A 17,117-nucleotide genomic window follows, 5' to 3' on the forward strand; every position below is an offset into this window, starting at 1 on the left:
CCTAATTTTATTCAATACCAATTTAATACTTTTTAGCGAACAAATTAGCGTTTATTATCAAAAGGTTAAAAATAAAAATAAAAATAAAAACTGTACAGACAAACCTGTGAAATAGATTTCTTAGTTATATGATCTATCCCATTCATAAGATAGTCGGTTTAATTGGTTTTCCATGGCTACATAGGCGTAACCTCGAGCATTCAGTGTCTTTTCTTCTAAACATATGAACGGTCCGTCTCTGCATAAAGTAACAAATTCGGTATTTGAATAGGTTTGATTATTTGAACATTTACCTCCATGTGACCATTTTCCGCATTTGTGACATCGTTCTAGGTGTCGTGCTCTTCTTTTCGCTGTGGATTTTGATTTTCCTTTACCAAATTGTAACTTATTATCTTCGCATCTAGATTCTTTTCTAACTCCGTCCATTCTTTCTCTGATTACTGATACTAATTCACTCGGTAGTATGTCATTATTTCTTTTAGTGATCAAAGCGTGTAGCATTAGACCATGGTTTAGTTCACAGGCAGTCTTCATTTTGTAAAAACCTAAAAAAATAAAAATTCAGAATGGGGGGAGAAGACTAGTTCTTTAGGGTCTGCTAGGGAAAGACCATTCGGGTTCCATTTTCGAGAACTACACAAAAACAGACAATCTAACTCTAACAGAAATACATATTATCCTTTAAAGACTTGATTCTCCCCACACTTAGTTAGCTGTGGTGTCGAAATTGTGATTAACTTCGTTGTCGACTTCCATCGGACCATGTATGTAATGTTTAACTCTGTGACCATTAACTTTAAATTCAATCCCATTTGAATTTATCAATTCTATCGTTCCGTATGGGAAAACTCTTTTGACTATGAATGGTCCAGACCATCTTGATTTCAATTTTCCAGGAAATAGCTTGAATTGTGAATTGAAAAGAAGAACTCTGTCTCCTTCTTTAAATTCTTTTGAACTTCTGATTCTTTTATCATGCCATTTCTTCGTTCTTTCTTTATAGATTAACGAATTTTCGTATGCTTCATGTCTTAATTCTTCTAATTCATTTAGTTGACTTAATCGTAGACGTCCGGCTTCATGTAAATCAAGATTACATGTCTTCAAAGCCCAAAATGCTTTGTCTTCAATTTCTACTGGAAGATGACATGCTTTTCCATAAACAAGTCTAAAAGGTGTGGTTCCAATTGGAGTTTTGTAGGCTGTTCTAAAAGCCAAAAGTGCATCCTCCAATTTAATGGACCATTCCTTCGGATTTGATCCTACGGTTTTCTCTAGAATACGTTTTAAAGCTCGGTTGGTATTTTCAACTTGTCCACTTGTTTGTGGATGATATGCGGTGGAGATTTTATGAGTTACTCCATATCTTTTAAGAACTTTCTCAAGTTGATTATTACAGAAATGAGTACCCCGATCACTTATTAAAGCTTTCGGTGTTCCAAACCTTGCAAAAATACGTTTTAAAAAGTTGACTACAACTCGTGCATCGTTAGTTGGGAGAGCTTGTGCTTCCGCCCATTTAGATACATAATCAATGGCTACGAGTATATATAGATTATTATGAGATTTTGGAAATGGACCCATAAAGTCAATACCCCAAATGTCAAATACTTCACATACTTGGATGACATTTTGTGGCATTTCATCACGTTGACTTATTTTTCCGGCCCTTTGACATGCATCACAGGATTTGCAAAGAAGGTGTGCGTCTTTGTAAATTGTAGGCCAATAGAATCCAGCTTCATAAACTTTTCTTGCTGTTAGTTGAGGCCCATAATGCCCTCCTGTTGGTCCTGTGTGACAATGGTTTAATATTTTACTAGCTTCATCTCCAAATACACATCGGCGTATTATTCCATCGGGACAACTTTTAAACAAATGTGGATCTTCCCAGAAATAGTGTTTTATATCACTGAAGAATTTCTTTCGTCTTTGGTACGATAATCCTTTTTCAAGGAATCCACAAACTAAGTAGTTTGCATAGTCTGCAAACCATGGGATTTCTTTATAATCTATCTTCAATAGATATTCATTAGGAAAGTTGTCTTGTATGGCCGATTCATTTAGAACTTCTAATTCGGGATTTTCAAGACGAGAAAGATGATCAGCGGCGAGATTTTCTGCTCCTCTTTTATCTCGGATTTCAATATCAAACTCTTGTAAGAGTAAGATCCAACGGATTAATCTTGGTTTAGCATCTTGTTTTGAAAATAGGTATCTAAGAGCAGAATGGTCGGTATAGACCACCGTTTTTGCTAGAACGAGATATGATCGAAATTTGTCAAAAGCAAAGACAATAGCAAGGAGTTCTTTTTCAGTAGTTGTATAGTTTGTTTGTGCTCCTTGTAACGTCTTACTAGCGTAATATATAGGTTGAAATCGTTTTTCAATCCTTTGTCCTAAAACGGCTCCCATTGCAAAATCACTTGCATCGCACATTAGTTCAAATGGTAGATTCCAATTTGGTGTTATCATGATTGGTGCATTAGTGAGTTTCTCTTTAAGAATATTAAAAGATTTGATACACTCATCTGAAAAGATGAATGGCGCATCCTTTTCTAGGAGTTTATTCATAGGAGTGGCAATTTTAGAAAAATCTTTTATGAAACGTCGGTAAAAACCGGCATGCCCTAGAAAACTCCTAACTCCTCTAACATTTGTGGGATGTGGAAGTTTAGCAATTACATCTACTTTAGCTCTATCCACTTCAATTCCTTCTTTTGAAATTTTATGTCCAAGAACGATGCCTTCTTTAACCATGAAATGGCATTTCTCCCAATTAAGTACTAGATTTGATTTTTCGCATCTAATTAGCATTCGTTCCAGATTAACTAGACATGATTTAAATGTATCACCGAAGACTGAAAAGTCATCCATGAATACTTCCATGCATTCTTCTATCATGTCGTGAAAAATCGCCATCATGCACCTTTGAAAGGTTGCAGGGGCGTTGCAAAGTCCAAATGGCATGCGTTTGTAAGCAAAAGTACCATAAGGGCACGTGAATGTGGTTTTCTCTTGATCTTCGGGTGCTATTGGAATTTGAAAATATCCGGAAAATCCATCTAGAAAACAATAGTAACTATTTCCGGCTAATCTTTCCAACATTTGATCTATGAAAGGTAAGCGAAAGTGATCTTTTCTGGTGGCGTCATTTAATTTTCTATAATCAATACACACATGCCATCCTGTTACAGTCCTAGTAGGAATAAGCTCATTTTTCTCATTTGTAATGACAGTCATGCCACCCTTCTTAGGTACGCATTGAACTGGGCTTACCCATGGACTATCAGAAATTGGATATATCAAACCTGCATCTAGCAGTTTAATAATCTCTTTCTTAACTACATCTTGCATATTAGGATTTAGTCTTCGTTGGCGTTGCACATACGTTTTATGACCTTCTTCCATAAGGATTTTATGTGTGCAATACGAAGGACTTATTCCTTTAATATCATGAATATTCCATGCAATGGCTGGTTTATGAGCTTTCAACACAGAAATGAGTTGTGATTTCTCATTTTCAGTAAGAGAAGACGATATTATTACAGGTAATTCAGATTCATCATGTAAATAAGCGTATTCCAAATGGTTTGGAAGTGGCTTTAACTCTAATTTCGGAGGTTCTTCTATCGATGATTTATATCGATATCTGTCTTCTTCTTTTAGCATTTGAATTTCTTCTGTTGTTGGTTCATATCCATTAGCTATAAGTGTAGCTAACATTTCAGCTTCATCAATTGGTTCATTACCTTCTCCTAAAGAACATTCTCCTGTTCCTTGTAATTCTGGAAATTCTTCTAATAATTCTGCATGTGCATCTATAGTTTGAATATAATAACATGTATCATCTGCAGATTGTGGTTGTTGCATTGCTCTATCAACTGAAAAGGTAACACTCTCATCCTCTATACTTAGGGTCAGTTTCTTACCGAACACGTCTATCATTGCTTTAGCCGTGTTTAAGAATGGTCTTCCTAATATGAGAGGAACTTGAGAATCTTCTTCCATGTCCAAAACAACAAAATCTACTGGAAATACTAAAGTACCAACTTTAACTAGCATGTTCTCCATTATCCCTCTAGGATATTTTATTGATCTATCGGCTAGTTGTATGCTTATTCTTGTTGGTTTCAATTCTCCAAGGTCTAGTTTAGTGTATAGTGAATACGGCATTAGATTTATACTAGCACCTAAGTCTGCCAATGCTTCTATTGAACTAAGACTACCCAGAAAACATGGAATTGTGAAACTTCCTGGATCAGATAGTTTTTCTGGTATCTTATTCAACAGCACTGCTGAACAATTAGCATTCATAGTAACAGCCGAGAGTTCTTCCATTTTCTTTCTATTTGAGATTAGATCTTTCAAGAATTTAGCATATCTTGGCATTCCTGAAATCACATCAATGAAAGGAAGATTTACATTTATCTGTTTAAACATATCCAAGAATTTGGATTGCTCGGCTTCAAGTTTCTCTTTCTTCATTTTACTCGGATAAGGAAGTGGTGGTTGGTATGGTTTAACATAAGGTTTATCCTTAACTTTGTTATCTTCATTAACCTTTTCAACTACCGGTTCTTTTTCCTTATCTTGATCAGGTTGTGGTTCTTGTGGAGTAGGAATAGTTTCATCAGAAGTTACAGGTATTTCAGGTGGTTTAAGTGTTGTACCACTTCTTGTGGTAATAGCTTTAGCTGTTTCATTCCGGGGGTTAGCATTTGTATCGCTTGGTAAACTTCCCGGTTTTCTTTCACCTATTAACCTTGCTAGGTTACTCACTTCTTGTTCCAGATTTTGAATAGACGCTTGTTGATTTCTAAATGCTTGAGCATTTTGTTCATTAGTTTGTTTTTGAGATGTGAAAAACTGCGTTTGAGTTTCAACTAGCTTCGTCATCATATCTTCTAAATTCGGCTTTTTATCATCGGTTTGTTGTGGTGGTTTGTTTTGAAAATTCGGTCTTTGCTGGTTGTAAGTATTATTGGATACTTGTTGATTGCTAGGACCTTGTTGGTTGTTGTATGGAATATTTCGGTTATAATTCTGGTTTTGATTGTAAATTGGTCTTGGCGGTTGATAATTATTCTGATAATTATTTCTAGGCCTTTGGTTTATGTATGAAATATTCTCTCTTTGTTCCATTGTTAATTCAATACTGAGACAATCTTTTGTCAAATGTGGTCCTCCACACTGCTCACAACTAATTCGTATTGAGTGAATATCTTTAGTCATCTTTTTCATTCGTCTCTCCACAGCATCTATCTTTGCGGAAATGGAATCTAAGTCATGGCTAGAATCGGCTCTAGCTGCTTTAGATGATCTAATGATATCTTTTTCTTGGTGCCACTCATGTGAGTGGGAAGCAGTGTTATCAATAATTTTGTAAGCATCAGTTTCGGTTTTCTTCATAATAGAACCACCAGCTGCTATATCTATGTCTTTTCTTGTAGTGATGTCGCATCCTTGGTAGAATATTTATATACATACTAAACCTCCACCGGTTTTTGGTCGTTTCAGTTTTACCGCATTGTCGTTTTGAGTTTGCGTTCACACTACAAATGGTCCTCCAACTTTCGCACAAATTACACAACAATCCCTCAACTTTACACTTTTTCAGGGGTAAAAAACGTAAATTTATAATTTAATTAAAATAAAAAAACCTTACTCCACCCGAATTTATAACGGGCCCTATCTTCTCGCTCGGTGCGAGTTAAATTTTTCCGAGGCCACCGTTCAACTCGAAAAAATCTCACGAACCCAACGGGACTAACTATATGCAAAACGGACATCGTTAAAAAAACACTAAATAACGGGCCCTATATTCACGCTCGGTGCGAGTTAAATTTTTCCGAGACCACCGTTCAACTCGAAATAATTTTACGAACACAACGCGACTAACTATACGCGAAACGGACATCGTTAAAAAAAAAATATTTCGGGCTATATTACATACATATATATACATATACAACACGACTAACTATACGCGAAACGGACATCGTATATCCAAATTGGACCGCGCGTCGAATACAATCGCAGCAACGCGCGGTCGGATTTTTTCTAGTTTGTACTATTTGACAGGTGTCTAAACCATGTTGCGGACATCCTCTTAATAACTTTCCATATCTTGTCCATGCCTCATATAGAGTTTCATTTGGTTTCTGCGTGAACGTAACAATTTCTGCTTGAAGTCTTACGGCTTTAGATGCAGGAAAGAATTGTTTAAGAAATTTGTCAACTAAAACATCCCATGTATCAATCGCCCCTTCAGGTAACGATTCCAACCAATCTTTGGCTTCTCCCTTTAAAGTCCAGGGAAATAACATGAGATATATCTGTTCATCCTCCACTTCTCGGATTTTAAATAGTGTGCAGATCCTATTAAAGGTACGTAGATGTTCATTTGGATCTTCCTTCGGTGCACCACTAAATTGGCATTGATTAGTCACCATGTGTAGAATTTTTCCTTTGATTTCATAATCTGGCGCATTAATGTCTGGATGAGTAATTGCGTGACCTTGGCCAGTGCGTTTAGCTCTCATTCGGTCTTCCATACTTAAAGGTTCCAGATTCTCCATAATTGAATTTGTTGAATCGGTATCACTAGATGATTCTGATTTAATGGTTCGTTTCTCAACAATCTCTGTTTGAATGATTGGTGGCTCCGGAGGAAAGTTTAGTGGTTCAGGATCTACGAACCGTTCCTGAATATTCTCCGGATTCTCAATTGTGAGGTCGGGTTCAAAAAATGCATTATCGGAAATTTGAACTGAAGTACTTGGTTGACTGGATGACGATTCTAAAGAAAAATCAACGGCGGTTATATTTGCTAAATGTCTTGATCTAGTTACAGGTGGTGAACGTACAAAAGGTGGTGAACGTCTTGCTCGGTGCATTCACTGAATATCCTATTAGTTTTAAAAAGGAAAGAAAAATTATAATAAGTTATCCAATCAATAGACTTTTCTGATTTTGCCCACGTTTCGAATAGCCAAAAGATGCAGCAGAGGGGCAGGATTCGTTTGGTCTCAATATAATTGAGGACTGTTTGGCTCCAATAACCCGGTTCACGTACAAATCCAACTATTACTACGAACCAGAAAATTTTGATGTCTATTAATTTAACCACTTAAAATAAATTTTCGTAATTTTAAGAAATTTAGATAAGAAGTAGAAAAAATATCTATGTCCTAAAACTAGAATAGAGAGAAATAAGAAAGAAAAAGAGTTCGTCGAAAAAGGTCGAAAAAGAAAAATGGTTGAAAAATAAAAGGTGACGAAAAAAAAAATAAAAGAAACTTATAAAACTTAAAAATACTTTACTAACCTAACCTTATTACTACAACTAACTTAAAATTATAATCGCAAATTGATATTACTAATTGGAATGATAATTGGTACATAGTAAAAGGTGTCTAAAAATATTAAAGCTTACAGGAAAAACTAAATCCCAAATGGAAATAACTTAAAAAGAAACTAAAACTTAAAAAGGCGTCGCAAAATTCTAAAGCACCTAAATCTTAGTCTAAAGAAAAAGCACTTAAAGAATTCTACGGCAAAGCCTAAAAATCTAGGAGTAAAAATAACTATAGCAAAAACTAAGTTTAAAATTAAATATGAGCTAAAAATACAAAAGTTATGCTACAACGATTAAAAAGGGACAAAATATAAAAATATACAAAAAGTTGTAAAAAGTACAATTTTTATAAAAATATTATTTTTATATTATTTATTTTATTAAACTATTAATTTTATAATTTAATAAAACTAATTAAACTAAAATATAAATTAAATAAAACTTAAATTAAAATAAAACTTAATTATAATATTAATAATAATTAGGGTTATAATAATAATAATTAATAATAATTCGTAATAAATGCTGAATTAGGGTTCTGTGTACCCGTGTCAGAGTGTCTCCGCGACTTGCGGTATTTAATGCTTCAAACCCCGCGACTCGCGGGGTTCAGAAATTCAGTTGACAGATTTAATCTTCGACGCGTTTTTTCTTTATTTATTTATTTTTATTTTCTGTTTTCTGTTTTTTCTATAAATAAAAGATATTTAATAAAACTTATATTTTTATAAATTAAAATAAAAATAAATAAACTTATAAAACTTAAATATTTAACAAAATCTTAAAAAAATACTTATATTTTTGTTTTTCTTTTTATATTTTTGAATAATTAAAACGTATTTTTACAAAAACGAATTTTAATAAAAGTAAGCTAAAAAAATTTTTTTTTTTTTATATTATTAGCGTTGCGCTTCCGGCGTTTAAGAGTGTTCCCCGGCAGCGGCGCCAAAAATACTTGGTATTATGCGAGGTGTATATAAAATAGCTTATATTTTACTAGGAAAAACTATTAAATACGATACAATTTTACACAAGATATTTATTTATTTATAGAATGGATATACTTAAACCTTGCTACAACACTTATAGGAAGTGTACCTAATCGTACAGTAGTGTAGTTTTTAGTAAGTCCGGTTCGTTCCACAGGGAAATCTTTAAACAAAGCTCAACGCTATATTAGTTTACTTTTATAAAAATACAAATATATATATAAGTAATATTATTATTATAAAAAGGGGGTTTTTACCGTTTAATGACCGGTTTGTCGATTTTAAAACTTTAGTCGCAGTTAAAACCTAATGTAAAATATTAAATAAATAAAAGACTTAAATTAAAGCGTAAAGTAAATAACAATAATGAAATTGCGAATAATAAAAGTGCGATAAAATAAACTTGCGATAATTAAAGAGTACGATAATTAAAAGTGCGATAAAATAAATTAACAATAAAAATGCGATAATTAGAAGTGCAATTAAATATAAAATAAAGGAAATTAAATATGAAATAAAAGAATTATGCTTATTTAAACTTCCGTAATCATGATGTTTGACGTGTTGATTTTAGTTTTATGCCCATGGGTTAATTGTCCTTTGTCCTGGATTATTTAATCTGTCCGTCTGGTTTTTTGTCCATAACAGTCCATCAGTCATAAATATAAAGTGCGAGTGTCCTCGTCAAATTATTATTATACCCGAAGTTAAATATTCCAACTAATTGGGGATTCGAATTGTAACAAGGTTTTAATACTTTGTTTAATGAATACACCAGGTTATCGACTGCGTGTAAACCAAGGTTTTACTACTTTGTTATCAATTACACCAATTACCCTTGAATGTAATTTCACCCCTGTTTTAATTATTCTAGTGGCTATTAATCCATTCCCGTGTCCGGTTAAATGAACGATTATTCGTACATATAAATACCTCGCCCATCGTGTCCGATCGAGTGTATATGGTAATTTATAGGGACGCCCAATTGTAAATCTTTATATTAACATTAACAAACTTTCATTTAGTTAAACAAATATAAAGCCCATTAATATCCCATAGTCTAATTTCCACAAGTGTCGTTCTTTTGTCCAAACCCCAATTATGGTACAAAGCCCAATTACCCAATTTTAGTAATTAGCCCAACATCATGATTACTTCGTTTTAAATAAGCATAATAATAACTTAGCTACGAGACATTAATATAAAAAGGTTGAACATAACTTACAATGATTAAAAATAGCGTAGCGTTACACGGACATAATTTCGACTTACACCCTTACAACATTCGCTAACATACCCTTATTATTAGAATTATAATTAAAATTAAAATTAAAATTAAAATATAAATATAAATTGTAACATCCGTGTTACATCCGTCCCACATCGGTTGGAGAGGGGAACGAAGCATGCCTTATAAGGGTGTGGAGACCTTTCCTAGCATGACGCGTTTTGGGACCACAAGCGCAGCAGATCCCATGAGAACTCTGCAGTTAAGCGTGCTCAGGCGAGAGCACTACCAGGATGGGTGACCTCCTGGGAAAGTGCTCGTCGTGTTTGGTCGCCAAGAAAAATCCGTGAGCAACCTACGGGGGAGACAAGGGTACGTCCCTATCTCTGCAAAGCGGACAATATCATGCTACGGGGAACGTTTTACCTGGGGTGTTACAGAATGGTATCAGAGCCAGGCCCCGGACCAAACGTGCACAGCGAGGACGCTGTGTCCCATTAGGGGGGAGGATTGTAACATCCGTGTTACATCCGTCCCACATCGGTTGGAGAGGGGAACGAAGCATGCCTTATAAGGGTGTGGAGACCTTTCCTAGCATGACGCGTTTTGGGACCACAAGCGCAGCAGATCCCATGAGAACTCTGCAGTTAAGCGTGCTCAGGCGAGAGCACTACCAGGATGGGTGACCTCCTGGGAAAGTGCTCGTCGTGTTTGGTCGCCAAGAAAAATCCGTGAGCAACCTACGGGGGAGACAAGGGTACGTCCCTATCTCTGCAAAGCGGACAATATCATGCTACGGGGAACGTTTTACCTGGGGTGTTACATAAATATATACGATATATTGAGAGAGAGAGATATATATTTGGTGGTTTTTTCGATCAGAATTCGTTTGCTTTTATATGAAGTTTCTGAAATTGGGGCTCCGCGACTCGCGGCCCTTTTGGCCTTCAAACTCCGCGAGTCGCGGAGAATGAAAATACAGCTCACACTTTGGAGTCTTTCTCTGCCGACGGTTTTTATTTATAAATATAATATATATATAATTAATATAATTAATTATATATTATATTATATTTATATACATAGTTAACTTGTAATTTTTAGTCCGTTGCGTCGAGTGTTGAGAGTTGACTCTGGTCCCGGTTCCGGATTTTCGAACGTCCTTGCGTACAATTTAATATCTTGTACTTTGCGTTTTTAATCTTGTACTCTTGTAATTTCGAGACGTTTCTTATCAATAATTGGAACCTTTTTGATTGTCTTTTGTACTTTTGAGCTTTTTGGTCGTTTGCGTCTTCAATTCGTCGAATCTGTCTTTTGTCTTCACCTTTTATTATTTAAACGAATATCACTTGTAAATAGAACAATTGCAACTAAAAGCTTGTCTTTCTTGAGGAATAATGCTATGAAATATATGTTCGTTTTTAGCATTATCAGTGGGTTGATTGAAGTACTTATTATATTAGGAACTTTGCTTTGAAGCTTGCGGAAGTATAAAACCGTCACCAAATCGTTAAAGGTGAGTGGAATGATTATATGCATATGTATGTAATGTATTTATTTGTATGCTATGGTATGAACCAAAGAGCCGGTAGTGCCATAGTATGTGCGAGCGTGCTATGATGTGAACCAAAGAGCCGGTAGCGTCATAGTACGTGTGTTATAGTGTGAACCAAAGAGCCGGTAGCGCTATAGCACGATTTGTTAGGGTGTGAACCAAAGAGCCGGTAGCACCTTAGCGTTGTTAGAGTGTGAACCAAAGAGCCGGTAGCACTCTAGCGTGAGTATGACTCGAGTTGTGATGTGAACCAAAGAGCCGGTAGCATCATGACAAATGCGTATGGTGTGAACCAAAGAGCCGATAGCACCATGACGCGAGAATGGTTAACCATGGTTGTGTATTTTGTTTTGTAGCATATTATATTATGTCGATTATATGTTATTAATTACGCTAGTGGCGGTTTGTTGGGGATTATTAGATTTGTACTTGAGATGGTATGCTAATTGTATTGCTAGCGTGTATGCGGTATATGTTTAAGTGATTGCAAGTAGGTATATTATATATATATGGGTATAATTATTGCATTCACTAAGCTTTTCTTACCCTCTCGTTGTTTATCTTTTTATAGGCTCCGGCGTTGACAAGGGTAAGGGCCTTCGATTGGATTAGAGATCCCGCTTGTTGTTTAGAGGACGCTTTTGAGATGTGATAGCTTTTGGAGTTTGACCGAGATTTGGATAGTTTAACCCCAAACACCATGCTCATAGTGTCGTTTAGAATTTAAACTAATGTGGTCGAAACTCATGTTTTGTATGAAACTCATAAAACGGCCGATGTGGGCCCCGTTTTGTAAAACTTATTTTATTATTGAATCGTGTGAGTTTTAACTATTATAACATGTTGTGAAAAGCGTTTCGTCTAAATATGTCGGGAAGTGGGAGATCTTTATTTGAAAAATTGAAAAACCGGACAGAACTGAAAACTGACATGTGCGCGCCGCGCACCCTGAGGTGGTGCGCGTGGCGCACTCCACTGTTATAAAAAAAAAAAAAAAATTTGTTTCGCGTATTCGGTTGGTTATTGGTTTGGGTTGTTACATTTCCCACTCAACTTGAAAGGTTATATCCTTTCAAATTGTAACTGCCGAATGTATCCGTTTTATTATTTCGGTTTTGCAAACTGCATTCATAACACAGCAACAGAAACACTCAAATTCTCTCGGTATATTGATTAGTGATTTCATTGTCAAAAACACTAATTATGTCCTTGTCTTATCCCTGTAAAGATTTCGTGAAACAAAGGCAATCGTTGGTTCAAAATACTTTATAGAGAAAATGAACACACGATTCAAGAAACAATCCGAACAGTCAAATCATACCCTATTTCTAACTGAGAATACTTGTTGTACCTTGAAAATAACCAATTAAAAGCATAAAGAACAATGTAATTGAAAACATAGGACTTTCGAATGTTATGGTCCTTGAAGATAATGTCGTTCCTATGCCGCCAAATGTTCCATAGAGTTGAGAAATCAACAACTCTCAATATGAAGCGCTTTCCATTGAAAGGAAAAGAATCGATCCATTCTTAGAGCTTATTAACCGAATCAAGAAGGAGAAAGAAATAGTAAGCCAAATGCCAATCCCGCACTAAATTTGATAGCTTGTATCACAACGAATGAAGAGATGATCGAGGGACTCCTTTGAGACATCACAAAGAGCACAACAATCCCTATCCACAAAAATATAACTATCATTCCCGCACCAAATTCGATAGCTTATATCACAACGAATGAAGAGATGATCAAGAGACTCCTCCACGACATCACAGAGAGCGCAACAATCCCTATCAACGAAAATACCCCTGGCTTCCAAGTCTTGCAGAGTGAGAAGCCTATTAAGATTAAGCCTCCAGATGAAATTACTAATCTTCATCAGGATCTTCGTGCACCACATAGACGAGACAAAAAGGGGAACTAAATCTGAAGAAGTAATCAAAAGCCATGCTTGCGCAGTTGAGAAAATATTATACCGGGAACTAGTCCAAGCCCAAGAATCAGCAACATCGAACAAAACGACATTCCTTCGAGTATTATTCAGCTCCGCAAATTGATGATATTGCAGACCACTCCTTAGCAGCCGACGCCAATGCCAAGACAAATTACCATTTGTGAATCGGGATGCAATAGTCGCTGACTAATCCATGTCCAATGCATATAGGCGAGCTGCTGAAAAAAGGTTGTTCTCGTGAATAAACGAATTACATTTGCAAATGCTAACCCATGTACCTGATGCATGAGCAGCGCATGGAGGTTACTACCCCAACAAGAACCTTAGATATCACATATGACCTTAGCCCAGCAAGAATCCCGGATTAGTAACAAACTTCCATCCCATTTGTAGTTTAAAATCAAGATTCAAGGACTTTAAACTTACAACCGAGAGACCCAAAGGATTTAATCAACCCAATGAACCTTGTGCGTGTGATCTTGTCCACCTTAAAAGAAAGAAGCTCGGGGGGATTCCAATTTGTTTAACATATTCGCAGGAGCTTCAAAGAGAGACATGTAATAAGTGGAGAGATCTCGAGATCGACTTGACAAAAGTGAACCTACCACCAATAGAAAGAAAGTTCGCTTTTTAAGACTAAAGACGTTTTCTCATTTTGTCAATGATGAGACCTAATTGTAAACCAAGAAACTAAAAAAGGAAGCTTTGAAGCCAAGCACCTATAATACTAGACAGTCTGTAAAAATTCACTGAATTAATCTATATATCTAAAAGATAAAGCTCAAATGAATAGAAAACTTCATAGGCTTCACAAACTTGCAACACACTTTTCCTCTTTTACAATTCAACCAATTCAACCGCATCATTTCTAATACTTAACTTTATATTTTTCATAAACTTACCACAAACTTTCAGCATTTTATAATTTAATCATAGAACTTCTCATTCATTATAAATTCACCACACAATTCTAACTATCGAATATTATATACCTATATCTAAAAGGCAAAGGCCAAGTGAACAGTACTATTCTTTTTCCCACTTTTCGCAAACTTAACCCCCAACTTTTATTAAAATACAAATCGCACCCCCACTTTATACTCTTATTAAAATACAAATCGCACCCCCACTTTATACGTATATTTTTTCCCAAATCTCACAAACTTAACCCCCTAACTTTTATTAAAATACAAATCGAACCCCCACTTTACTAACTTTGTTTTTTACTAATATTCAATTTTCACAAACTTAACCCCCTAACTTTTATTAAATTAAAAATCGAACTCCCACTTTATACGTATATTTTTTTCAAATTTCACAAACTTAACCCCCTAACTTTTATTAAAATACAAATCGAACCCCCACTTTACTAACTTTTTTTTTTAAATAAAACCCGAACGCTAAAAGAAGCAACTTTCACAAAAGGAACAACCCTTCAATGTTAGATGTCGAAAAAATTCTTTTTTACAAAATAAATCAAGACTTTTTTTTTAACTCGCATTCAAAACGGAGCCCCCGGCGCGAAGCGAGGGCTCCACATCTAGTCTATATCTAAAAGGCAAAGGCCAATTGAATAGTACTATTTCTTTTTCCACTTTTCGCAAACTTAATCCCACAACTTTTATTAAAATACAAATCGCACCCCCACTTTATACTCTTATTAAAATACAAATCGCACCCCCACTTTATACGTATATTTTTTCCTAAATTTCACAAACTTAACCCCCTACCTTTTATTAAAATACAAATCGAGCCCCCACTTTACTAATTCAAAAGATTGAATGACTTTTGTTCCCTCTACCAAATGAATAGTACTATTTCTTTTTCCACTTTTCGCAAACTTAATCCCACAACTTTTATTAAAATACAAATCGCACCCCCACTTTATACTCTTATTAAAATACAAATCGCACCCCCACTTTATACGTATATTTTTTCCTAAATTTCACAAACTTAACCCCCTACCTTTTATTAAAATACAAATCGAGCCCCCACTTTACTAATTTTTATTTTTTTTTACTAATATTCAATTCAATCTATATCTAAAAAGCAAAGGCAAATGAACAGCACTATTCATTTTTCACTTTTCGCAAACTTAACCCTCCAACTTTTATTAAAATACAAATCGCACCCCCACTTTATACTCTTATTAAAATACAAATCACACCCCCACTTTATACGTATATTTTTTTCCCAAATTTCACAAACTTAACCCCCTAACTTTTATTAAAATACAAATCGAACCCCCACTTTACTAACTTTTTTTTTATACTAATATTCAATTTTCACAAACTTAACCCCTAACTTTTATTAAAATAGAAATCGAACTCCCACTTTATACGTATATTTTTTTCAAATTTCACAAACTTAACCCCCTAACTTTTATTAAAATACAAATCGCACCCCCACTTTACTAAATTTTTTTTTTTAAAATAAAACCCGAACGCTAAAAGAAGCAACTTTCACAAAAGGAACAACCCTTCAATGTTAGATGTCGAAAAAAATTCTTTTTTACAAAATAGATCAAGACTTTTTTTTTAACTCGCATTCAAAACGGAGCCCCCGGCGCGAAGCGAGGGCTCCACAACTAGTATATATCTAAAAGATAAAGCTCAAATGAATAGAAAACTTCATAGGCTTAACAAACTTGCAACACACTTTTCCTCTTTTACAATTCAACCACATCATTTCTAATACTTAACTTTATATTTTTCATAAACTTACCATAAACTTTCAACATTTTATAATTTAATCATAGAACTTCTCATTCATTATAAATCCACCACACAATTCTAACTATCTAATAAACTATTCATTATTACTACTACTACTACTACTATTATTATTATTATTATTATTATTATTATTATTATTATTATTATTATTATTATTATTATTATTATTATTATTATTATTATTATTATTATTATTATTACTATTATTATTTAACATTATTATTATTATTATTATTAAATCAATCACATAATTTTTCACTTTATTATTGTTTAACTTTTTTCTTATTACAAATTAACCACGTAACTCATTTTTTAATAACAGTTCTATTGTTATTACATACACACATATATCTATATATATTATATAAGTAGATTTTCCTATTTTATTAAATAGTTTGTACCAGTGACGGAAGCATAATTTTTTTCACCGGGGGCGAATTTTTTTTGTTTTTAAAAACGTAGCAATTTTTTGGCAAAAAAATGGAGTTTTTGGCAAAATATGGAGATTTTTGGGCAAAATATGGAGATTTTTGGGCAAAATATGAATATTTTTTTGGCAACATTTGAACTTTTTTGCGGCAAAATATGTAAGTTTTGGGGGAAAAAAATTCACTGGGGGCAAAATCAAAAAATTCAAAATTTTTACACTGAAAATTGCAAATCCACTAGGGGCGGGCGCCCCCCCTGCCGCTACATAAAACCGCCATGGTTTGTACCAATCGTTGATGTACGTCTCACTTTATTGATTGAACATTTGTGTCATTTCTTTCGAAAAGACGAAAACTAAAACAAAAAATGATGAATAATTATTTTCACGCTTATTACAAATCAATCACACAACTATTTTGGGTCCTTCATCGACAAAACGAAAAATAAAACAAAAAAAATGATAAACAGTTACTTTCTCAATAATTAGCTATGTAATTAATGTTAACCAAGGGTGAAGAACCGACGCAAAGTCAGGTCGTCCAACTAGTTAACACCAAAAATAAATAAACATATTTTGGGTGGTAAGGGAAAATGGTCACAAATGGTCGCAGGATACGCTAGTTAGACTGCATATTATTAGTAAAGGGTTAAAGTAATAAATAGACTATATACTTTCATTTTTGTTCCAATGTAGACTATATAATCAAAAGAATACCAATGTAGGCTTTATACTCTTGAAAGGTGTATCGATGTTTACCAACAAAACTTATAAACCTGCTAACATCATCATCTTCATCGTATCAACATCATCATCTAATCGGAGCTTCAAATTACTTGAAAATAATGTCAATAGCCTCGATTAA

At 34.4% G+C, this 17,117-nt stretch overlaps 1 protein-coding gene across 1 annotated transcript; it reads right to left on the reverse strand.

Moving 5' to 3' along the window:
* Nucleotides 1-12,730: 12,730 nt before the first annotated feature.
* Nucleotides 12,731-13,377, reverse strand: LOC139875886 (uncharacterized). The gene is made up of 2 exons (XM_071863179.1): nucleotides 13,369-13,377; nucleotides 12,731-13,276 (listed from the first exon to the last, which is right to left on the reverse strand). Exons 1-2 carry the CDS (start codon nucleotides 13,375-13,377, stop codon nucleotides 12,731-12,733), a joined length of 555 nt encoding a protein of 184 aa, XP_071719280.1.
* Nucleotides 13,378-17,117: the final 3,740 nt, after the last annotated feature.

This window comes from Rutidosis leptorrhynchoides, chromosome 11, assembly GCF_046630445.1.
Source record: "Rutidosis leptorrhynchoides isolate AG116_Rl617_1_P2 chromosome 11, CSIRO_AGI_Rlap_v1, whole genome shotgun sequence".
Taxonomy (NCBI): domain Eukaryota; kingdom Viridiplantae; phylum Streptophyta; class Magnoliopsida; order Asterales; family Asteraceae; genus Rutidosis; species Rutidosis leptorrhynchoides.